This window comes from Rhinoderma darwinii, chromosome 13, assembly GCF_050947455.1.
Source record: "Rhinoderma darwinii isolate aRhiDar2 chromosome 13, aRhiDar2.hap1, whole genome shotgun sequence".
Lineage (NCBI taxonomy): Eukaryota > Metazoa > Chordata > Amphibia > Anura > Rhinodermatidae > Rhinoderma > Rhinoderma darwinii.
This window is the reverse complement of record NC_134699.1, coordinates 57,541,936-57,568,865: the sequence shown is the minus strand read 5'-3', so window position 1 is coordinate 57,568,865 and position 26,930 is coordinate 57,541,936. Positions and strand designations below refer to the sequence as shown.

The window sequence follows — 26,930 nt, the reverse complement described above, 5'->3', positions numbered from 1 at the left end:
TTCATCTTTATTGATTTTGTGAGTAAATGCAGCAGCACCTCATTTATAAATGGTATAAAAACACCTCCCCCCTATTCTGCAGAAGGAGCGCGGCTTGGTCCGAGCCGCGTGCTATGTGTGCCGTTCTGCCCAGGGCGCTGTTAACCCTTTGTAGGGCTGCACTGGTGGCCACTATGCATAATTACACAGTATGTAATTGCTGCAATTGTCCAGCATGTGTCCGTCTACCATTTGGTCCCCTAGATCATGTGTCCGACACGTATAAACTAAATACCTAAAACTATAATAAATATAATGAATTGATATTTGGATAATTACATGCATTTTTTATGATCCTAGTGGGAATTTGTCTGTGGGGGGCCATTGTGTCCATGGGTCACCACTTGGCTCACTGCTCACCTCTATGATCATTTTGGGAAAACCCAATTGTCGTGCCAGTCCATGACCCTTGCCCTTGAAGCAGACCATCTAATGTTCTCTAGACCTAAGCTGGGGTGGCTGGTGAGTCAGTATTCCCAGAGGGTGGCCCCATTCACAGACTCTGCATCTGCCTTTAGGGTGCCCGCCTGGTCCCCACGTAGATATTTGCCATTTTTGCCCTTAATGGCCACGCGGTTATATTCTCGAAACTCGAAGAAGAAATCCTCGGACATGTCTCCATCGGAGCAAATTGTGCCATTGCTGGAGATGTACCAAAACTTTCCGCCCTGTCCTATAGAGAATAAAGAGCAGACATTTAGGATTACGGTCTATATAATACATGAATGGATAGATGGATGGATAGATAGATAGATATGAGATAGATATGAGATAGATAGATATTAGATAGATAGATATGAGAGATAGATAGATAGATAGATATGAGATAGATAGATATGAGATAGATAGATAGATATGAGATGGATAGATAGATAGATAGATAGATATTAGATAGTTAGATAGATAGATAGATAGATAGATATGAGATAGATAGATATGAGATAGATAGATAGATATGAGATGGATAGATAGATAGATAGATAGATATTAGATAGTTAGATAGATAGATAGATATGAGATAGATAGATATGAGATAGATAGATAGATATTAGATGGATAGATTTGATATAGATAGATATGAGATAGATAGATATTAGATAGATAGATATGAGATAGATAGATAGATAGATATTAGATAGATAGATATTAGATAGATAGATATGAGAGATAGATATTAGATAGATAGATAGATATTAGATAGATTGAGAGATAGATAGATAGATATGAGATAGATAGATAGATATTAGAGAGATAGATATTAGATAGATTGAGAGATAGATAGATAGATAGATAGATAGATAGATAGATATGAGATAGATAGATATGAGAGAGATAGATATGAGAGATAGATATTAGATAGATAGATAGCAGTGAGGGACACTCACTTCAGGAGACTCTCTGATCTCTTACCGGACTTCAGCTCCATGGAAGAGCAAGAGAAACTCTACATCCTGCTGGGTGAAGAGGAAACCACAGTGGGCACAGCGGCACAATATGTCACTGCATGCCATGGACTGAGAGAGACATGATATGCCATGGACTTGTATAACCCCGACCCTAGATGTGTCCCTATCCCCAAGCCCTCAGTCCCTATCCCTCATTCCCTTACTTCTTACTTGCTTTGGCAATGCTAATATGTATTTGGTCCTGCCAATAAAGCTTCTTTGAATTGAATTGAATTGAATTGATAGATAGATAGATATTAGATAGATAGATAGATATGTGAGAGATAGATAGATAGATAGATAGATATGAGATAGATAGATATTAGATAGATAGATAGATATTAGATAGATTGAGAGATAGATAGATATGAGATAGATAGATAGATAGATAGATAGATATGAGATAGATAGATATGAGATAGATAGATATTAGATAGATTGAGATATAGATAGATAGATATGAGATAGATAGATATTAGATAGATAGATAGATAGATATGAGATAGATAGATAGATATTAGATAGATATGAGAGAGATAGATATGAGATAGATATTAGATAGATATGAGATAGATAGATAGATAGATATTAGATAGATATGAGATAGCTAGATAGATATGAGATAGATAGATATGAGATAGATATTAGATAGATATGAGATAGATAGATAGATATGAGATAGATAGATATTAGATAGATATGAGATAGCTAGATAGATATGAGATAGATATTAGATAGATATGAGAGAGATAGATATGAGATAGATATTAGATAGATATGAGATAGATAGATATATGAGATAGATAGATATGAGATAGATAGATATGAGAGAGATATGAGAGATAATAGATAGATAGATATGAGATAGATAGATAGATATGAGATAGATATTAGATAGATATGAGAGAGATAGATAGCTAGATATTAGATAGATAGCTAGATATTAGATAGATAGATATGAAATAGATAGATATGAGATAGATAGATATGAGATAGATAGATATGAGATAGATAGATATGAGATAGATATTAGATAGATATGAGAGAGATAGATATGAGATAGATATGAAATAGATATGAGAGAGATATGAGATAGATATGAGATAGATAGATATGAGATAGATATGAGAGAGATATGAGAGATAATAGATAGATAGATAGATAGATATGAGATAGATATGAGATAGATAGATAGATAGATATTAGATAGATAGATAGATAGATAGATATGAGATAGATATGAGAGATAATAGATAGATAGATATGAGATAGATAGATAGATATGAGATAGATAGATAGATAGATAGATATGAGATAGATAGATATGAGAGATAATAGATAGATATGAGATAGATATGAGATAGATAGATAAATAGATAGATATGAGATAGATATGAGATAGATAGACAGATATGAGATAGATAGATAGATAGATAGATATGTGATAGATATGTGATAGATAGATAGATATGAGATAGATGGATATGAGATAGATAGATAGATCGATAGATAGATATGAGATAGATAGATAGATAGATAGATATGAGATAGATGGATATGAGATAGATAGATAGATAGATAGATAATAGATAGATATGTGATAGATATGAGATAGATAGATAGATAGATCGATATGAGATAGATAGATAGATAGATATGAGATAGATAGATATGAGATAGATAATAGATAGATATGTGATAGATAGATAGTAGATAGATATGAGATAGATAGATATGTGATAGATAGATAGATAGATGATAGATAGATATGAGATAGATAGATAGATAATAGATAGATAGATAGATAGATAGATAGATAGATAGATATGAGAGATAGATAGATATGAGATAGATATGAGATAGATATGAGATAGATAGATAGATAGATAGATAGATATGAGATAGATATGAGATAGCTAGATAGATATGAGATAGATATTAGATAGATATGAGAGAGATAGATATGAGATAGATATTAGATAGATATGAGATAGATAGATAGATAGATGTATATGAGATAGATATGCGGTAGATAGATAGATAGATATGAGATAGATAGATAGATAGATAGATATGAGATAGATGGATATGAGATAGATAGATAGATAGATAGATAGATTGATATGAGATAGATAGATAGATAGATAGATATGAGATAGATAGATATGAGATAGATAATAGATAGATATGTGATAGATAGATATGAGATAGATAGATAGATAATAGATAGATATGTGATAGATAGATATGAGATAGATAGATACATATGAGATAGATAGATAGATATGAGATAGATAGATAGATGATAGATAGATAGATATGAGATAGATAGATAGATAATAGATAGATAGATAGATATGAGAGATAGATAGATATTAGATAGATATGAGATAGATATGAGATAGATAGATAGATATTAGATAGATATTAGATAGATATTAGATAGATATTAGATAGATAGATAGATAGATAGATAGATAGATATGAGATAGATAGATAGATATTAGATAGATATGAGATAGATATGAGATAGATAGATAGATATTAGATAGATATTAGATAGATAGATAGATAGATAGATAGATAGATAGATAGATAGATAGATAGATATGAGATAGATAGATAGATATTAGATAGATATGAGATGGCTAGATAGATATTAGATAGATATGAGAGAGATAGATATGAGATAGATAGGAGATAGATAGATATGAGATAGATAGATGATAGATGGATATGAGATAGATAGATAGATATGAGATAGATAGATAGATATGAGATAGATAGATAGATATGAGATAGATAGATAATAGATAGATATGTGATAGATAGATATGTGATAGATAGATATGTGATAGATAGATAGATAGATAGATAATAGATAGATAGATATGAGAGATAGATAGATATGAGATAGATAGATAGATATGAGATAGATATGAGATAGATAGATAGATAGATATGAGATAGATAATAGATAGATAGATATGAGAGATAGATAGATATGAGATAGATAGATATGAGATAGATAGATAGATATGAGATAGATAGATATGAGATAGATAGATAGATAGATAATAGATAGATAGATATGAGAGATAGATAGATAGATAGATATGAGAGATAGATAGATATGAGATAGATAGATATGAGATAGATAGATATGAGATAGATAGATAGATAGATAGATAGATATGAGATAGATAGATAGATAATAGATAGATAGATATGAGAGATAGATAGATAGATAGATATGAGAGATAGATAGATATGAGATAGATAGATATGAGATAGATAGATATGAGATAGATAGATAGATAGATAATAGATAGATAGATATGAGAGATAGATAGATAGATAGATAGATATGAGAGATAGATAGATATGAGATAGATAGATATGAGATAGATAGATAGATAATAGATAGATAGATATGAGATAGATAGATAGATAGATAGATAGATAGATATGGGAGAGATAGATATGAGATAGATAGATAATAGATAGATATGTCATCTCACCTTTTATCTGATACGCTCCATTATTAAAGATGATCTGGAAGACGTCGTATGATGAGCGGTTCGCATCCAGAGTGTTTGAGGTTTTATGGTAGCAGACAAACCCCAGATCCCCACGTAGGACCAGAATTGGTCTGTTGATCAGCTTGAGTGTGAACTCTTCATCTTCACCTGAGGACACATGGAGGCAGCGCTCACACCCTATAGTCACACCAGCAGTCACTCACCTACACACAAGCCTGCGGATACCTTATATCACCGGAATAACCACCGCCATTGATAAACAAGACCACCCTGTGCAGCCTGTTTTACCAGACATAAGATGATAGATGTTCTGGTGCCTCCCATTAGCCCGGTGGTGATTGATCAGTTCCACTAACAGGGACCTCAACTATCATGTGCCATTTATAATACTGGTGTCCTTTGGCCTCTTCAACACCAGGACCCAGTGTGACTGCCACCTCTGTACCCACTATAGCTACGGCTTTGGTTCCAGGGATGGGTAGGTATCTTGGCAGCAGTTGGTGTTGATGAGGCTCCTGGTTGTCTATGGACCACCGTCCTTCACTATGACCCTATACCCCTAATGTTTCCATTGTTACCTATTTAATCTGAACATAACACATCCTAATATCGATAAGCAGGGAAAGTTGTTAGCAGTATTAGTCATTGAGCCCCAATGAGACCTTCTGAGAAGTCTCATCAAAAAGCTCAGCTAATTGACCCTATGACGTTCTGTCAGCTCTATCCACAGAATACATTGTGCTGAGTAACAGATGTTCCCATCATTTCCATAATCAATGATTACAGGCTGCCCCCCCAGGGTATCCCCATATTCACCGGAGAAATAATCCCACCCCTAATGGTGTATTGTGCCCTCGCTAATGGGGTTGAGTTGCCTCGAGTGCCATAGGGTTTTCCAAGTTATTTAAAAAACTGTACTGTATACCCACTGAGACCAGTGATTGGCTGCAGCGATCACGTGCATAGACGGGCACGTCATTCCTGCAGCTATGTCAAAACACAGCGGCGGGAAGGAACGGAGCGATGGCGCTGGAACGATCCATGAGTTGAGCAATAGCTCTTTTATTTGCATCCCTCCTACCGTGGCCAATTTTTAAAATAACTTGGAAAACCCCTTTAAGGCCCTTTTACACGGGCAAATGCTCGTTCATCTGCTGATCGTATCGTTTTAAAAATGAAAAATATTATCGTTGTCGGCAGCACATCTCCCTGTGTAAAGGTCCTCTTACATGGTCCGTCCTGGGCAGTGTAAACGAGCGCCGATCAATGAGACAGCTGGTTGATAGCCGCTCGTTTACTCCGGTCACACGGAGCTATGGATGGGGACAAGCGCTTATTACTCCGATCGCTCGTCCCCATACATTATTACTATGTCGGCAGTGCGTCTTACAGTTTACACACCGAGATGTGCTGCCGACAATGACAATATTTTAATTTTTTAAAAGGATACGATCATCAGATGATCCAGCGTTTGCTCGTTCATCTACTGATCGCTGCCCTGTGTACAAAAGGCAATTATAGGCAACGAGCCTTCTATGAACGAGTGTTTGCCCGATAATTCACCCGTGTAGAAGGGTCTTAAATAGTGAGACGTGCTGCCAACATGATAGAAATGTATGGGGACGAGTGATTAGAGTAACGACCGCTCGTCCTCATACTGGATCCTTGTGAAAGGAGCAAACGAGCGCCGATCAACAAGCTGTCTTGTTGATCGCCGCTTGTTTTCACGGGCCGTGTAAGAGGACCTTTACTTCTGGGAATCGGTGGGTGTATCTGCCCCGACCTCTAGCAATGTCATTACTCATCAGACGATACCTGAATTACCCGACCCTATAAAAGATAATGACACACTGACCCTTCTGGCCCTAGAACAATGAAGCATTGACATTAAGGCGCCATGAACATAACACATATTTATACTGGGGTGATAGAAGGACTGACACCTGGGGTCACAAAACAATGATGCTAATATTTAGGATCCTAAAGCAATGGCACTCTAACATATGGGGGATACAACAATGACAAACTGCTATTTGAGGTCCCAAAACAATGACATAGGTAACGGACCATAACACAGTAAAACTTGTGTACAGGACAGTGACACCCAGACACTGGGGTACAGAAAAATAACACACTGACGCTTGGGGTACAGAACATTGACACACTGATACTTGGGGTACAAGACAATGACATGCTGACACTTGGGGTACAGGACAATGACATGCTGACCCTTGGGGTACAGGACAATGATACACTGATACTTGGGGTACAGGACAATGACACACTGATACTTGGGGTACAAGACAATGACATGCTGACACTTGGGGTACAGGACAATGACATGCTGACCCTTGGGGTACAGGACAATGACACACTGATACTTGGGGTACAGGACAATGACACACTGATACTTGGGGTACAAGACAATGACATGCTGACACTTGGGGTACAGGACAATGACATGCTGACACTTGGGGTACAGGACAATGACAAAATGACACTGATACTAGGGGTACAGGACATTGACACACTGATACTTGGGGTACAGGAAAATGACACACTGACACTTGGGTACAGGATAATGACACTGATACTTGGTGTACAGGAACTTACAATGATACTTGGGGTACTGGATAATCACACACTGAGACGGTACAGGACAATGATACACTGATACTTGGGGTACAGGACAATGACATGCTGACACTTGGGGTACAGGACACACACACTGACACTTGGGGTATGGGACTATGACACACTGACACTTGGTGTACAACACAATGACACATTGACATTTGGGGTACAGGACAATGGCACACTGACACTTGGGGTACAGAACAATGACACTTGGTAATGACATGTGGTTCAGAACAATGACACGCTGACACTTGGGGTACAACCCAATAACATACTCACACTTGGGGTAACAAGACAATGACACTTGGGAATATCTTTTGGGGTTCAGAAAAATGAAACCCTGACACTTGGGATACAGAACAATGACACTTGGGAAAGGCACTTTGGGTTCAGAACAATGACCCACTTGGGCACTTCAGCTCTGAGATAAGGGCTCACCAGGGTCAATTGGGAAAGAGACTGACCCCCTGATGGTGCACTAAATACAGGAATCATAAATGACCTCTGCGTCTACCCCAGGAAGGTTTCAGCTTTGTAAACTCACCAACTGAGTCGCACACGGCTGCCAGCTGCCCGTTCTTCTTAGTACAGATATACTTCCCATTACCTGCTCTCAGCGCAACTCTCCGGCCTCTCCATTCAATCTCAAACATTGTGTTGGCAGCTCTGTCAGTGACGAGAAGAGAATACTAGTTAGAATATCAGTTCTCCCCCAGTTGGCCCACCATTTAATGCGGGCAATGTCATCTGAGTGACGCATGAAGGATAAAACGTGTGATTGCCAGTATTATACTATTGCTATTGAAACCAAAGGTTTGTCGACAGACGGTCTCTAACAGTTTAGCCGGACTCCTGTTATGCTATTTTCTACATTACATTTTCCAGTGTGCAAATCAACAGAAGAAACTATGAACAGACACTGAACAAGCAGGAAATGCAGGGTGATGCGAGCTCAGTAACCTATAGAATTGAATCTATAAGTTACTAAGTAAAAATTAATCTGGAGATTAAAAGTGGTCATCAGAGATCTCCACAGACTACAACCAATCCGGGAATATGACTTGTCCGCCATGTCTGTTTTCCCGCCTTCTGCATCCAGTTCCATTTTTAATAAACAAACAGATGTCTACAAGGTGAACATCATAAAATATAGTAGTGGTCATTTTAAAATCAACTTGGGGACCATCCATCATTCATCTGATCAGGGTTGGACTGGGCCCACCCTGGAGGCCCCAGAACCCATTTGGAGGGGAATTTGGAGCCAACCCCTTCCCACTAGGGTCCATGTCTTATGGGTTGATTCACAAATAACCTATTACACCTTATGAATGATATGTCTAATCACAAGTGGACCTGCACATGTTCCCTATAGATGGAGGGTGGGCCAAAGAAACCGTAGCCCAATATTGTATCTGATTGACATCCTTGGTTCAACTGACAGAAAGAAACTCGTCGTGAAACATCTTCAAGATTTCCTGTCCATCTGATTTTGACTCATCAGAAGTATAAAAGGGGCAGAGAAGACTGAAGATTGGAAAGAAAGAAAAAAAAGGACCCAACCGGTGGCATTTTATTGGCTAATAATTAAGGAACAATAGCGGCACCACTAAATGTTTCCTTAAAAAATGGAATTGGATGTGGTGGATTGTGCACTTGACAAGTTTCTACAGACCCTCAAGCCAATCTATACGTTGGGGCATCTTGAGTACGTTCTTCAAATTAAGCAGTACTTACATTTCCGTGGCCGTCGACTGGATCCCACCATGGCTCACAAGGGTCCAATACTTGCCAGAATTGGTGTGAAAACTACACTTCTTGGTTTCCTTGTTGATCTGCATTTGGAAGGTTTCATAGTCCGTCTCCTCATCTTGGTTGGCAGAGACATTTATACCTGAAGATGAAAATGTACAGATGGATTTAGAAGAATAAAAAAAATCTAAGATGAGATGTTATTAAAGTGGTTCTCCAGGAATATGTCCATATAGCCCAAGTGACAGTACTAGGTCTCCCTCCTACGTCTTAGCGTATTAAGTAGGACTTAAGATGTTTTTTTTAAGATGGACTGGATCCGAGCTCAGCTATTTCTGTAACTCCTCATAGACTGTAATGGAGTGCTCTGCATTTAAAATCCAACAGCAAAGGGGTGAGTCGGTAGACCCCCATACACATAAGATCATCGTCCGATCCCACCATAGTTTGCAGGTTCGCCCCAAGCTTTATCTAATCTGTATGGGTACTTTAAAGGGTTATTTACCATAAGGATATGCCATAAATGTCTAAAAGATGAAGGCACCAGCTCTGGGACATGCCCTTATCTCCAGAACGGGAGTCACCTGACCCCGTCACGCTTGATAAGGTGGCTGCCGTATCCAAACGGAGAGTGAATGGAGAGATAGTAGCACAGGTGGGACGGGAGTTGGGTGAATCCCGTTGTGGAGATAGGTAGGAGTTGATACCCACATATATCAGACATTTATGGGTATACCATAAATGTCTGATGAATGACCCTTTAAGAAACAACAGTGGACACAGTATCCCCATTTTCTTGATCAGCGGGGGTTCCATTGGTGGGATTTCTACCTTTCAGACATCTATCTTACATCATATTGTCAGAATACCCCTTTAATTTAAAGGGGTTGTCAAAACTGGACAACCACTTTACTATTTGTGATGACATCACTCATTGTACGATGGGATGGCGGTCGTATTAATCCAAAGAGAGAATCCGTCAGTTCAATAGCCAATGTGTATCGGATGCTAAGTTGACAAGAGGACGTTTTAAAGTTAAGTTGAAGTTCTTGATGTTACATCAAGTGACGTGGAGATCAGACAATGCAGCCATCTTGTGGTATTACATAGTGGATACCATGTGGCATCTCGTGACATAAAGTTGGGTCTGACACTCTGTATGTTTTCAATGTATGGTCTTAATTATAAACCACTACTACCAAATCCTCTGCTCATAGGACATTAGTAAGAGCTGTATGTGTAGAGTCTCATTGAGCCGTCTTACGGGGGTCTCTTTATTGTCTCTCCCATGTACGTAGTTGTCCGTCAAGCACCACTTAGGCAGCTGTTCACACTCAGATAATTAAAGTGGGATTGAAGATAGAAGAGAATGGGGATCAGAGGCCACCCGGGAGCTGTCGACCAGCATGCGGCCCCCTCCCTGTGCACGGACCTGCTCTTGGTGTAGGGTGTTGAATGATTGCATTATCACATGGAAACTATGTGGTTGAAGAGGGACGTCTGCAGTTTGGTCCAATTACCATTAAGGACTTGATCTTTACAAGGACTGATATGCCAGAATAAGGAGTGCACATGTTAACCCCCCAATCTTTCGATACAATAACAACAGTAGTATGGCAACAATTAGTCGCAGTAGCACAATTGGGTGACTGGACAGATTGTGTCACCCCACGAGCTGGGCTGAGGCACTGCTGCCCCCGGCCCTCCCACCAACTAAGAACCAGTGGTGCCCATGCACTGTCTTACCAGAGCAGCTGCTGATCAAAGCCGACCAACCTTTGTGGCTGCCCGAGTCCATCTGAACTGTGGACCTGCTGCACAGTCTATGTCTCCCCTACTAATGAGAAACCCCGCAGTAAAGCCTGTGATTAACTCGCCATGGTCCATAGCTACCGACTCCGAACAACAAAAACATATGCAAACCTAGGACTGGGAGGGTGGGACTTGCCAACCCTGGAAATACAAAATAGATTGTTATGCCCTGACCCGCTTAAATCCCTCTATGCTACCCCACCCTTAATCCCCTCTCCCTATAACCTGTCCGACGTCCTTTCCACCATAATTCCCCCTGTTGTTTACCTATAATAACCTAGATCTCCTGGCACTGCCGGTCATGCAGCCTGTGCCATTTTAGCCCTTTTAAGCCCCCTACCTATCCCTGCATACTACCACCTTTACCCTTTTTGGCACCTATACCCACTTGTGACTTTTAGCTGTAGAGATTTTTTGTTGTTCCACGTAACAATCCAATGACGTACCTAGTCATAGATGAAGGCCACACCATAAGTGCCTGATAGCACATGTTGGATATACAGATATTTCCATGCCTTGAGTTGTAAGGGCATGGAGCTAGAACGAGAGCTGCGGACCCGTCATTCTAGAGATCAGAGATGTAAGGTCTATGGGCGCGGACCATCATCCTGACTTACCCTCTGACGGCCGCGGCCACGGACGAGTGAGTTTCTGGCGGCATCTCCCTCCTGAGAGACGCCGACACTCACTTCCTGGTCTAAACACAGTCTCCCGTAGGGTGGGCGCGACAGCGCGTGCATGGCCTTAAAGGACCAGTGCGCGCACAATTGCAGAATATCTGCAATTAGCCCAGTATGCTGCAGGACTATAAAAGGGACTCCGCCCTCTTGATCCTTGCCTGAGCGTTGTTGTGTTACCTAAGTTTGTCATTGCAAATGGTCTCCTAGTGTTTTCCAGTTCCCAGTTTTACCCGTTACTGCTGCCTGTATCCCGTGCCTCTATGCCGTCAAGAGTTGGAGTCATGTTGTGTCCTCCGCTGCATCTATTGTGTCGCACCCCGCCCGGTGTTCGTCTACTGTTGGAGCCTCATCTCAGCCTGAATCCACCGCTACTGTCTACATTGCCTCAGGAACCCTTTCTGGACTATAGACATTGCATTGTACCTGTTTGGCCAGCTGCTATCCCGCTTACCGGTACGGCCCAGTGGGTCCACACCCCGCGCCGTGACAAGAGGTCTCAGCTCTTAAGACTCCTACTGATGCCATCTTCTTACATGTCTCTATGACGTGTTAAACCATAGAAAAATGTGTGAAAACCCTTCATCAGTATAGGATCTGTACGCTTAGTTGATGTATTTGAAGTTAGTATTTTATAGAGAGACGGTTACATACTAGTAGATGCTACTATAGAATTTCAGACTGTTTGCATTGTTCTGGTGTGAGCCTAAAGTTCTTTGGAACCTAAAGGTCATGGGCCTCTTACCACCAATCAAAGTCATAATACAACTGAGCTAATGCAGTGTATTGTACAAGATCTAACTCTAACTACCTTTAATGAGTGACCATGGACCCTCAGGCCCCTTTTGTATGCCCTAATGGTCAATCCACCCGTGCATATAACAGAAGTGAAGTTGGCTTTGTGGTGTGATGTTGGGTTTTCGATACCTCTCTATAGAAGCTCCCTCATAAGGTTCTCATATCTCGAATTTCCCCAGATAGCCCCATTTTTGTTTTGATTGGCATTCCTTAGACTGAAATACAAATGTTTTTTGGGATATCTCATGTGAGCATATGTTTTATGTTAGAGGAAGGCTTTACGGTATTTAGCACACAGGGGAAAACAAATAGTTTTAAAAACTCTACCAAAAAACTAAAACCCAGCTTTTGGTGGAGTCCTAACCCATATCCAATGCCCATGGCTGAGATCAGTAGGGATCACTTCTTACTTTTTGACATTTCCTGGTATAAAACTTGTGTCAGGGAGTAGGGTTGTCCAGCCCAAAAGATGACCCACAGGCTACAGCAATGTCTTCAGGACTGTCTTGGAAACTGGACTGACATAGTCTAGATATGAAGGAACCATGGACTTCTAGTGGAGAAGGAGGCCACCAAGAAGTGCCCCCTGATTCCAGGCTTGGGAACCCCAAGTATGTTAGACTTTTAAGGGTTGGAGGTTGGCTGGTAAATCCACCTTCTTGGTTTTTGGTGGAGTCTTTTGAGCACATTGCTTTTGACTGAGAAACTTGTGGTCCTTCAATGGCCAATTTCTGGTGCTTGATGTCTACAGTATTTTTTGACTTTTTTCCCTTGTATACAATACCTTCTTTACCAGACAAAGATGTTATTGTCTTCTGGTAAGAGTTATCAGATTATCTGACTTTAATCCCTCTCGTGCCGTGCCATGCCATGCTTAGTAGCCTTCACAAATTGCTTCCTGGAGGTTCAGCGCATCACTGGCTCGGTGGCATTTCTCTGCCACCTCCTTTGCCCAATCCGGTAAGTCTTCAAATTCCCTCCCTAAACAATTGGCACTAATTGAGCCGGTTAATCTGATTGCGGCTATTTCCATCTGGCTGGCTGTTCCAGCTCTCGCGACCCTCACCCTTCTTTAATCTTGGCTGTTAGCCTTCATTCTGCATAATCAGCTTTGTAGGAGCTCAGTAGACTTCTCAGAATGTATGTGCCCCTCCTGAGCAGAAACAAACGTCTCTATGTAGGCATTGGTCGTCTTTTAGCACGTTGACAACCACAAAGCATATAAAACAATGTAAATAGACAGTTGCATTGCCCGCAGTGCCGTGAATCATCAGTATTATTTCATAAGAGCGGGGAAGACTTAACCCTTGACTCGTTATAGGTTACTATTCGGAAATTTTCTATAGGAGTCTGTCAGTTCTGCCTCGGGAAAGTAACTTTCCATGAAATTTTTTGCATAGATTACTAATTCCATTGATGAAGAAAGAAAGAACTTATAATAAATACTGAAATATTTCTTAAAGGAATTGTCCACTTTTTGACAAGTTGGTTTCAAATGTCTTTTCAGGGCTTGTTTACGTACCTCCGGACAGTACACACCTCTATTGGTCGAGTCGAGAGCTGTATCCAGCAGATTTCTCACTGCCTCGTCATCAAAAATTTGTATCAGGGCGGAAATTTTCAAGTGCAATATATAACACTGCTGTCATCTTATGTGGCAGAGGGGCATCAGAGCTTGGATTTAATTACACCACTGACATTGCCATTGCCCATTGTAAACCACGGATGGTAACTGTCCACGTGTAACAATGGGCGCCACTTTTTTTTTTTTTTATGGGTATTGCCTTGCTTCAGTGCTGGCATCTTTGTTGGAGTAGGGTTGCCATCAATTACTACAGTTTAGGTTTATTGTCTTAATGGGAGCTTGAGATAGTCCTTCTGTCCTTTTCAAGGCTCAAACTGCTGATTCGTTCTTCCCCCATGATTTACACTGCAGCTCTCTTTGTCCAGTTTAGCTGCTGTGCATAAGCACAAGCCCACCACAGGCTTGCCAGGCTTGATTTCCATTTCAGAAAGGATAAAATGATTATAAATTCAAACCACCAGCTATAAAAGGACGATGATCAGGTAACTCGTATAGGAAGTTTTTGGAAGGATCTCGGAGAACTGATGATGACTGAACCATGACATTTTACCATGTTACGTGAGGAAAGTGTCTAGTATATGTCTGACCAAAGCTGTCAGCGACGCGATTAGAGTTTGTGAAACCCTATGTACGATGCTGAACCTGGATAAACAATAGAAAAAGGTCGTACCACTGCTGATCGGTCGGGGCAGGGCCAGTATTAGGGGTGTACGAGCTGTGCGATCATACAGCCCCTGCTCAAGGGGGCGCCACAGATGGCCTAGCACCTGAAACTTGTGACCACCACCAATTGTATAGCAGTTTTATATAGAAATTACTGTTAGCTTACTGCATGTATGGAGCTATTTTTTGGTCCCTGAATGTTGGTATTTGAGCAGTGTATGGCAGTATTTAAGCACCGTATGGTGGTGGTATTTAGGCACCATACTGTATAGAATATTATTTTTGCAGTGCATGGAGGTGGTATTTGGCCAATGTATTGCACTGGTATTTTTGTTCTAGGCAGCAAGTTCTGCTGATTTTTGCATAAACTGTAATGGGACACATCTAGGTGGAGCCCTGCTAGGACCTTCCTGCTCAATGACATCACCATAGATCTACATTTTTGTGTATTTCTTGGTGCTTCACTTTAAAATAAATGCAGCAAGAATGTGAATGTTATGTGATTACTCATGATCCCTTTAATTAGAAACCATTAAGTATGACCGATATGCAATAATAAGGGTCATCAGGCAAATTAGTTCAATCTGAATGCATCACCTGCTCATCCGGGATATCAAGAAGACAAAAATATGACCAAATCTATTGCAAATCCACAATATTGAAGAGGAAATCCATCTATGAAGCCATCAATGTAGATCCATGACCTCAGATCCTATACAGAACCCTTTTGGAGATTTCCAACATCTGACTTTCTTCACTAATAAAATCAATTCTGTAAAGAGTCAACCAGTTCTGCTGATCATGATGGTTTATCAAATAGGTATAACAAATGGGCTGTATGAACCTTGTATAGGATAAACACTACATAACTCAATGATTGACAACCATCCCCTTCATAGAGAAAAGGCTGTCAATCATTCAGTGACTCCGCCCACCAGACTCATAGGCCCAGACTAATTGAAATCACTAAATTATAAATTCCCCACAAACTATATATCAATCTGCTCTGCTCCTCCTGCTCTATAATATGCAGAGCATTGTATTTCTTTATACCTAGGCAGGTTTACCATTCAGCAGCCTCGGAAAGCTGAAGACAACATAATATCAGCTTTCCTAGAACATGATATAAGAAGCAGATCAAAAAGTTGTCAAAAAGGACTTATATTTATTGGAATGCTGAGCAAAATAGAAGAGGGATCGCCAATAAGGACCCCCCTATGTAACCTAGAGTCTAAAGCAACATCAGATGAAGCTCGGCCTTGGCGGACCACCGGCTTCACCTGAGAACAATGGGACCACCACAATCTTGTCTCTCAGGAACCTTCTGAGAGATGCCCAAGCCTAACAACTACTTGCTCCTTAACCCGCCTCTATCTATCGGCCATTTGCAAAAAGTTTAAATTGACCTTGACGGCAGATAACCCCTATGTAATGTGTATAGGAAGCGCTAGTTGAGGTGGTTTCGGCTGTACAGGACATTACTTGGGATGGAGGTGACCTGTTGACTTGGTTACTGCAAGTTCCTTTTGACAGAGTATCAGATGTGACCAAACAAGAGTTGTGTTACTTGTGGCCGTGGCTCAGAGCATCATCTTACACATTAGGCTGCAGCTGAAAAGATCGCTGTCTGAAGAGCTCGTTCATTGCCTGTAGATGCACAACCAGCCCTGAACCCCTCGAGAACCTTAAAGGGGGTCGTCCACTCTTATATTAATAAAGCTTAATCATTCTTTATTGAAGAGTTCTGTAACTTTCTAATGCACTTTGTGTTTCAATTCCTCACCATTTTCAAGATCTATGCTTACTGTCAGTGAATGTGAATCTGTCTTTTCTACATCCAGGACTCCTATAAAGAACATATCCCCGATATAAATGACCTGTTTATTGAGTTGTCCACTTGGGTCTCTTAATAAATCCTTTCTGAGCTATCAATGAATGGACGCCATAAATGGGCTTGTCTCATGAGGGCGACCCCTGTCCATATGGGCTATTAGGGCATATGGACATCCTATAGCGGGTTCCCCACTCAGGACCCCTTTCTGAACCAGGATGGAGTGCTGCTCTGCAGGTGAAATGTCTGAATTAAAGACTACCCTACTGCTCTGCCCGTGTGTCAATCCTCAATGTATTTTTGCCACTCCAGTCAGGAACCAGGAAGATCAGGATGAACAGTCTGATCAGAATCAATAGGATCGTTAAAGATTATGGTTACGTCTATAGCCATAATATACTATGCTACTTCTACGGGCATTCTAAGGGGGCCTCCTAGTATGGCTCCTTACAATAGGCACCAATTTAGTGGGCAAGCTGGGCTAGTGCCCAGTTCTTCGAGTACTTCAGGCCATAGTACAGCTTTATACCCGTTGTATGATTAAGTCATTTATCCATCTTTATGTATTAATGTTCTCTGAGTAACGTATCCTGTAATAAGTATCTCGCAAGATGAAAGGCTCCCTGCCAATAAAGTACGCAGTCATGATTATTATATTCAGGTTCATGATCTTCCAATGACATTATTATCAATGAGTAACAACAAAAGGCGGGACACGTTTATGTTCCTTTCCAAATATAACTGTATCCTATATATAACAGACCTGGTCGTATCCTGGACAATGACCCCCCTCGAGTGTCCCTGTTTTGGAATCATTCAACCGAGATTTATATTGATAAATTGACTATAATGTCCGAGAAGAGAGAAAAGGGAACCCCGTAGCATGATCAAAATGGGACTCCCTTCTGGTTTATTCCCCGAAGCCAATGGCCTGGCTCTCGCTGTCCTTCCTTCCCATTTCATGTAAAAAAGAAGGCCCTTGTCACCCCGGATATGGGGTCACTCTGCTAATGTGGGGTCCCAGGGACAGAAAGAGCCTTACATAGGATCATACCATCCATGGGACATGGATCCTTCTTGTACTAATTCGAGCCACCATGCCATCCTAGTAACAAATGGGCCTGGTAGTTGTTCACCTTTCTTCCCATCCCTTGTAGAATAGAATGTCCTTGTGACCCCCGGATATGTGGTCAATGTCCTAATGTGGGATTCCTATAAACAGGGGGAGCCTTGTATTGGATCATAGCACTTTATAGGATGATAGAACCTTCTAGTCCTGGTTCATGACGGTAATAAGTCCTGGATCTTGTGACCCTCAGATACGTTCCTTCTTAATTTTGGGTGTACAGGATTGGGTAAAGTCAAGCTAGGTCTCCCCTCCATGGGATCCATAGCAAATGCATGGGCTGTCTCTACAGTATGTATGCCCTCGTCTTAGTGCCTATAAGGTTTTTTAAGACGTGTTGTCTACTGGCAACAAGGTAATCATGGATAGTCCACCTTCTGAGATTGGAATAAATAGACAGTAGCCCTGTTTTCATGGTCAGTCTACATAGCTACAGAACCTCCTAAAGTGTCAGCCACACTATAAGTCCGCCAAAGGACCACCATGAGTCAGCAAGAGTACCCCTATGAGTATCAGCCTCAGTACCCCCATGAGGGGCAGTGCCAGTGTCCCCAAAATTGAGCAGAAACAGCACTAACTTTGCACTGAAAAGTCTGAACGGGACTCTCTTTTTCTCGAGATTAGTGGGGTCCTCATTGCTGGAACCCCGCTGATCTGACTTTTATCATGTCTACAATGGTCTTATTTACACCAGCAGAATCTCTATAGCATGGCGTGCACGTCCTTTTTCTCCGGTCTGTGACACCTCTGCTCACATGGTCAACAGTGATATGCACAGCCTGGGGGAGACTTCAAAACATGGAGATTATTTCATTGCCATGTAAATCACCGCAGCCCGTTTGAACAGCAGGGACGGAGCCACATAGTAATCACTGAAGATGTATGTTGGCCTACTCCATCATTGGTTTTCTATATATATATATATACAGTCCATTCAACATGCTCATGCAGATATAGCAGTAAGCTGCACATTGCTGCCTCCGGCCCGAGTGTAACAGGACACATGAGAAACTCTAATTGAAATGTTATTAAACTGCAATTGATTTCCCAGTTTGAAAGAGGAAAAAAATCTATATGATTATAAGAAATCCATCACTAGATCTATTTATAGATTATGTTTGGACTAAACTGCATGCAGTCCGCTGTCCATTGTCTTATACTGAGCCCTCTTGACCCTCAAAAGGAGTTGGACACTGTTTACAATCCCTTTCGATAAAAGGGCCCCCGACAATAGGTTGATGACAGGTTCTTCTGCTGGTGGAGTGCCTAGTAATCTGAGGGGGAACTCGGTAACATGTATTCAACTTCCCTACAGCACCCCCACAGGGGAAATAAAGTATTACATTGAACCCATTTAAATCTCAGAAGTACCGGGTCCTCCAGAGAGAGAGAGAAACGTTCTTTGTACCTGCTCTCCGCTCCGAGGTAATTGATGGATGTGCTAAACTGGGGACCTCTCTATTTTCAAACTCAGGGTATTTTAAAATAAGTTTTCTAATCCAGACAAGGGCAATTTCAATCATTACAAAAACATACACGGGTGCAACCAAGATGCATAAAAATACTTAAGTCCTAATGCTTTTTGGAGGAGTGACCCCACAAGGTGGCTGTCCAAGTAGTTGTCTGTACTTTACACCTCCTCTAGATATCCCACACCAACATGTGATTCAGTGCGACTCTTCAGCAGATGTGTGGGCACACGTGGCACTAATAATTATTATTATAATGGGAGGGCCACCTGTTCTGATTGCCTGATATAAATTGCATCGAATAGAGCCAGTGCTTTGCACTTTATAACGAGTCAATTGACTTCCAGTATTGTATAAAGTACCCTCTTATTGCTGGAGAGTCACCCGTGTTTGACTCATTCTTTTCTGGTCAGTTGGTAAAAACTCTGTTCAGTTGTTTCTTGGTCATATCAGTCACCTAACAGAACTAACATTACCACTCCCACATGGGTAGTCACCCATCCATCCATAACTCCCGAATAGAAAATGCACTTGAAGGGTTAAATCCCTCATTTTTGTATATTTAAAGGGGACATAAACTTTTCCTAAAAGTTGCCTATTTCTGTGAAGACTGAACCATGTTAGTAGAGAAGCCCATTTTAGAAATTTTTGTAGCCTTTGGTTAAGGTTGACCCAAGTTGGATCTTGAGAATGATCAGATCTTTTCCACCTCTGCAATAACCAGACCAGGACACACTCAATCTCGAGTCCCAGCTGCCAGAACCCTATCACCCCCATGTAATATATTTTAAAGATGTTCTCCAGCTCAAGAATCTTCTGATATATCATTTAGTAGGGTCAGGTGCTGAGTCCTTCAGCAAAGCTCTGAAAGAAGTCCTCATAAATAGACAAACCTCTTTGGCTTTTCATTTGACCTCACTCCAATGGACATCGGCTTTTTGTTTTTGGCCCTTCCAAATTATGGAAATGCATAGACCGATGGGAACCAAAGTGGAAACCCACCAATGACATCATGTGTATCTGAAACTGGAGGAATCCCTTAAAAAGAGGGGGGGGGGGGGGTAATGTATCAATACTTTTCAAGAATTTCTAAAATGTTCTATGTAATTTTCTAGACTTTTCCCACCTTGAACTGGAGGAGAATTGTCCCTCGGTTGTCATGTCAAATCTATAATGTACAGAGCCTGGTATAATAATAGTTAGTTTAAGATCCTATTAAATAATTCTGGCATAAAATTTCCGTACCTCACGGCACCTAATTGGTTACCATAGGATATAATGGGCAAACAAACCAACATTTCACCAAGGAAGGGTAAAATACGTCATACCAAGGGGCGTCATTTGGTTTCAGGACTGAGGAGATCTTTTAGTTTACCTTGTCTGATAGAGATGTATCTTCTATTGGATGCCATAAAGACAACCTGTGGGTGACTTTCCTCAAGATCAAAGAGTTCATCTTTGCCAGGTTTGGAGCTCCGCCCAGATTTCAGCGTACCGGTAGGCCCCATGGGTGTCAAATACTTCCCACTACAATCTTTGAAGGCCAACTTCCCTGCCTTGAACTCCAAGGTGTAGCCCGTGCCGTTATCAGGATCTTTAACCAACTTCCCATCATTACGCAGGTACCTGTTGTCACAGGTTTTCAAGCAGTACTTTTTATCCTGAAACACCAAGGTGATGAGGGAGTCTACACCCCATGGTATATTACTGTCTGTGGAGATTTCATCCTCTTGAGGGCTCAAATGTGCGTACCTTCTCCTGCTGACACTAAGTAGGTTAGCTTGTGGGTGGATGGCCAAATGCACAGCCCAGAGCTCTGTCTCCGTAATGATTTGGGCAAAACATGACAGCTTGTCTTCTGAACCCCCGAAGAACCTCTTGTGGACATCGGACTGGAGAGCCCACCTGCCATCAGACTGAGCAGTTATGGTAAAACGGCAATCTCCCTCTGGCTTTTCAGCCTCACACGACACGTTTCCATCTTTGTCGGCAGACAGATATCTTGCAAGGTGGTGGCTTTTGAGGTAGACCACCGAGCTGTCCACCTCATCCTGCTCTAAAGTCCATATCTGCTTCTTCTTCAGGCTCGGAGCAGAGGCGTAAACTTTGAAGCCAAAAGCTTCTGCCGTCAGATACTTGTTATCGCAACTGATCAAGCCGAACTGGATCTTCAGAATTTGGTGTATCCCATTGCTTGGCATTTTTTTCCCCTCTGTCTTCGAAATATCTCTCGTAGATTCTCAAGCGAAAGTGTCTCGTGTTACCAGCAGTTCCCTTGTCTGAACGCAAAGGGTAGGCACTTTGTAAGCAGTCCAGGGAGATCTGGATTAAAATGAATGGACTTAAAAGCACCTAAACTTAACACCCAATGACGCGCTCTTGATCCTGCTCCAGTTGCCTCTACTTTGGGCTTTGTCGGCCGCCTTCCTATAATCTGCACATCGCCATCTCCCTCCCAAACTGCATGCAGAGTAGCTGGACTTTCCTCTTCACATATTAAGCTGCGGACGCTGACTGCTCAGCCAAGTGGTTGCTGCAGCCTGTTTAATTGGCCACATCTAGGATTACAAAAGCTCTGTCCCTGGTTTTCAATGAACCGCGAGCCACCAGTAACCAATAGTGGGGCTATTGCATAAACCACAAAGAGCCTGTATATCAAGAAACAATGCTCCTTTTGTTGAGTTGCTTCTCAAATATTCAACTCAACCGAGTGAACACTTTCTCTCCGTTAGGGCAGAATCTCATTCATTCGTTCGAGCTCCATCGAAAGCTTCGGTCTCCTCGTGAAAATCTCCTAATTTATCCTTCTATTTCCAGTCAATAAAAAAAGGAAAAAAATATTCTTCCCTTCACCGTGTCCTTCCTAGGACTAAAATAGTAGAGGTGGAAGAAAAAAAAAAGAGTCCGGTAACCTAATCCCTTCCCTCCTCCCCATCAGCCGAATCCTGTCTGTATCTTTTCCTTTTTACACCTGTATGAAATTACCTGCGTCTCTGATTCCTGCGGCACTCGTGTAGGTCACCTCCTGGTTCCCCATTCGGGAGTCCACAGTATAATCTGCTTAACAATTATCCAGATATTTTTTTCCAAGTTTAATCCGTTTAGGCTTGCTATGGCTCCCCACTGTGTTTGTCTCCATCTGTCTATAGTCCCTTTCTAAATACTTCTACCTGCACTAAGACGCGCTGTGTCGAGAGAACGTTGCACGTCGACCTCATTTCCATATGGTACAAGCAAAATATAAAAAATTAAGCGCAAATATGTACGGCAGATAAGGCCATTATCTACAAATATGTCTCACCTACAACCTTGAAAACTCAAAGACTCAAGAATTTCAAGGTCATTTTCGGAATCTTATATTGCACCCGTTCCCATAACACCCTATGGGGTTCAAGTAAAGAGCCCTAAGGGGTGGAGATCTTTTTAAGTGAAGAAATGGCGTCCTTGGTGATTGCAATGTGTAGAGTTGGAATCGAAATTGGTCAACTGTAGGAGGGAGAACCAGCTACGGATATGGAGAGGATGGAGAATGCTAATGGAGGACATGGATGGTAGAATTATAAGGATTCGGAGGGTCGTGATACGTAAACTGATCACTTGCCATGAACTTCTGGTGGATAGACTTGGGGCAAGTTCCTTCAATGGCAAGACGCTTTTTGTACAGATTCCCATTTTGGAGTAGGTAGCATATAGAGGACGTCATAAGAACTATCCACTGCTCAAGGAGGGCAGCTGAATGAAGGCAGAGTTCAGCTTGGCAGTACTACCTGCAGTTCTGGTGCTCAGTGCCAGTGCTGCAGCAGATGCCAAGAGAGCTGAGGGCAGGTGGGCCAAGCAACAAGTTGAGGTGTCCAAGGTCCTTTTTACTTATAATGTGAGGAGTTTAAAGTTAAATATTCAACAAACACAGCTTTCATCAGTTCTCCTGTTGTTACATAGAAACCATCATCAAGCAGGGTCATTGCTGTTGATGGATCTTGTTATTATTAATCTACATCTCTATATAATGCGCTCTATTATAAGCACAGTTGTAAAGGAGTAGTGGGTCTAGTTGATTAGTGTCTTAATACCAGCTATAGGTCGGCACATTAACACATTAATGCCCAATGCACGTATAAGGAATAATGTTGGCATCTTTATTTTCAGGAATCTATCTTCCTTGCATATTCATTAAAAAAAACAAAAGCAATAAATAAGATACTTGAACAGAATTGGACCTGCTTGCTGACTGTTTCCAGGTAGCTGAAGAGTTTCTGTACTGCATGGGGTAAAAACAAATACATGTTCTCCTTGCTTCATTTTTTCCTGGTCTTCAGTTTGGGGGGGGGGGGGGGGTTCTCCACTTTAGACAATCCCTACTTCTTAGAAGGATCCCTTGACAATAAGCTGATCACAAAGTGTCTCCCCCCAGTGATCATCTGTAATCTGTGGAGTAGCCTGGCAGTAAGTGTTCAGTTTCCCTGCAGCGCCACCACAGGTGAAATTAAGTATTACCCATTCAAATCAATGGGTTGTGTGTTTAATGCAGGACAGGGCAGGTCCTCAAAAGTGAGAGACGCTCTTTGTAGCTACTCTCTACTCTGGATCCTGAACAGAAGACCCACCTTTATTAAAAAGGTATATGGAATTGGGTTTTCTAAACTGGACAACCCCTCTAAGTCTCAGATTAACTCTGGTATTAAGGGGTTAATAGACCTTATCAAATCAAATACCAATGTTTTGACGTCAACTCTGCTCACGAGCACCGATTCCACATGGATTCGGGAAGATAAAAAAGACGAGAGTAATTAGAAACCATCGCTCTGCAATCTGTGACAACAAAGATTACAAAAGGGGTTTTCTGTTACTCCCGAAATTTTTCGGACTGAGGAAACTCTTGGCATGTGCCAACGGCCCTCCGGACTATGACAGCAAATAAACTCAGAGCTGTAATTCAAATCGCCTGTGTACTGTTTGCCATCCGAAAAGTGCCGCATTGTGCCAGAGCTTTTCCGACGTGACCTCATTAATTCTGCAAACAAAACTTAGGCCTCTTTCATCAGATGGCACATCCCGGAGCAGGTGACTTTACTTAGAGCGGGCAAATCAGAAGCTTATAATTCCCTATCCGTACACTTGTAGCTACGGGGACTGCACAGGCCGGGATGCAGAGAAGGCGCCGAAAATCAAGATAAATAAACCCGAGTAGCGCCAGATCCGATCATGGATGTCCAGGTAATTAACCCATTAAACACAACACTCCAGGAAAAACTTTGTTAAACTCATACTTGACAATTTTTGAGAAGAGCCATGGGAGAGATGCTGAAAAGCATGGCATGAAGCGACACAATTGTATACCTTATGCCCCACCCCTTTATATAGGACATGCCACCATTGCCCTGCATGACTTCTATGCCCCGCACACTAATGCCCTGCACTTGGCATAATACACTGTATTAGTTTCTCGTAAAGTGTTCCTCATGCAGCCAATCTAGAATTTTTTTAATTTTAGCCCCATCATAATCCGACAGTCATAACTTTTTTATGTCGCTCTGTATATTTTATCCAACATTTTTGGGTACATTTAAGCTAGAATTTAAAGCGGATCTGTCATCAGACTATGATGGGGCACCATAGTTTGGGGACAGGTTCACTCTTCTATTAGCAAAAATGTCACACAAAAAATATTGCGCCATTTGGGTAATAGGAGCGTTCAAAGAATACATTGGATGAGCCCGCTGCAATCATGAGGGAGATATTTTTTTTAAGTTGAGGTCATATTTTTTTTTGTGCATTTTTTACTGTTATTTTGATTTAATTTGATTGTTATCATTTTTGTGATTTTAATTTGCGATCCTTATATTTAAACTATAATGGACTGGCATATCTCTATTATAAGTGCTAACCATCCCATTTTTTGTTGAATTTTCCCGGGACAGCGATTATGCAAAGCAACCCCCCGAGTGGCTTCAAATGTTCTGCGCATGGAGATTCAAATGTTGCCCGGTATGCTCTGCATGCCTTTACATTAAAGGGGTTCTCCGATTTGAACAACTACCCTACTTGTTACAAGGGTCTCTTTCCAATAAGCTGAACACAAAGTGTCCTCCTGCTGCGACCCCCAGGAATCAGCTGTAATCTGTGGGTAAACCTGGCAGTAAGTGTTCAATTTCCCTGCAGTGCCACCACAGGGGAGATTAGGCATTACACAGTGCCCATTTATATGAATAGGATAGTATGTCTAATGCCAGACAGGACAGGTCCTCCAGAGTGAGAGACGCTCTTTGTAGCCGCTCTCCACTCCTCACTTTGGTCAAGAGATGCGGATCTTGAACTTGGGACCCCACTCTAAATTGGACAACCCATTTAAGCCTATGCATAACCTTAGGTCTCATGTAGACGGCCAGTCTATGGGCCCAATCTGCACCCTTGTATGCCTCTTAATTCATATGGAGGTATACAGAATGAAAATTGGCCCATTTGATGTCGTATCATGGAGAGAGGGAAGGTTCTTGAATGCCTCTGTATACAGTGCCATAAAGCAAAACCAATTGTGTAGAAGATTGAATTAGATTGGTGGTTTGAGAGCAAATCCATCAATTACACGCCCACACTGAGCTGCTCAGCATTGTAAACACTGGGAGCAAGGTATTTATTTATTTTTTACCCAAATTTTCAGTTGTCCTTCTGTATGATACTATATTTACATGCCCAAACTACTGAATAATCCTTATATATTGCCTTTAATTCAGTTATATCTCTAGACTGACAACCAAAAAGAGACAAACTGAGCAATACCCATGTCTGTCTACACTGTATATTTTGGGGGATATAGAAGATGTCACCCAGAATGCACCTGTTCAACAAGACACATTTCTCTTTCCGTTGACTAATGATAATGGAGTTTATAAAATAGTCCGAGCCTTGTGTCCCTAAGGCGAAGCTTGTGTTTCAAGAACCCCTCTCCTGAAAATAAGGACGACAGCTTGGGTTCTAATGATTTTTTCATGCCCGTGTTATCTCTTTCCAGCGGCTGAGGATAGATCACCTCTTCCCTGCACCGCGGGTGTGCTTTACCATGCAGGAGCAATGCTAGGTTTAGAGTAACATACCATACTTGTATAACACTCAATGTAGCTAAGTGTCGAGCTGCCGAAAGAAACTTCGGGATCGTTTTACTTCACTTCATTTTCTTAGTGGGCAGTGAAAAAGTTTCTACATTTTTTGAGAAAATGATGATGGTGGTCAAATAACAATGAGACTGCCAGGTACGGACATCGTGGCTTACAGGCTGGGCTAGACTTTACTCGCCTTCCAGATAATAACTTCCTCCGGCCCATTTTAGGGTTTTTCCAGGATTAGAAAAACTTTACCGCTATCTTCCAAAAACAGCACCACGGGTTTTGTCTGGAGCTGAGCTGAAATACCACCCACAACCTGTTGATAGGTGTGGCGCTCTTTTAGGAATAAAGTAGCCATTTTTTTTTTCTAATCCTGGACAAGAATTAATCTCCCATTCAAAAATATTGCAAAAATTATTAAAAGGCCTACAGATTGGGTCAGTGGCGTACATACCAT

The 26,930-nt window shown here is 41.3% G+C and overlaps 1 protein-coding gene across 3 annotated transcripts; it reads right to left on the bottom strand.

Moving 5' to 3' along the window:
- Positions 1–21,917, bottom strand: FSCN2 (fascin actin-bundling protein 2, retinal). 3 transcript variants are annotated; one of them, XM_075846452.1, is made up of 6 exons: positions 20,749–21,917; positions 9,398–9,554; positions 8,208–8,329; positions 5,006–5,173; positions 1,425–1,493; positions 629–712 (listed from the first exon to the last, which is right to left on the bottom strand). In XM_075846452.1, the coding sequence occupies exons 1-5, from the start codon at positions 21,572–21,574 to the stop codon at positions 1,456–1,458; spliced, it is 1,311 nt and encodes a 436-aa protein (XP_075702567.1). In that variant the 5' UTR covers positions 21,575–21,917; the 3' UTR covers positions 629–712; positions 1,425–1,455. The 3 variants fall into 3 exon arrangements, with proteins under 3 accessions (XP_075702566.1, XP_075702567.1, XP_075702565.1); XM_075846450.1 differs by having other exon boundaries at positions 1,425–1,490; XM_075846451.1 differs by lacking the exon at positions 1,425–1,493 and having other exon boundaries at positions 1–712.
- Between the last annotated feature and the right edge of the window lie 5,013 nt (positions 21,918–26,930).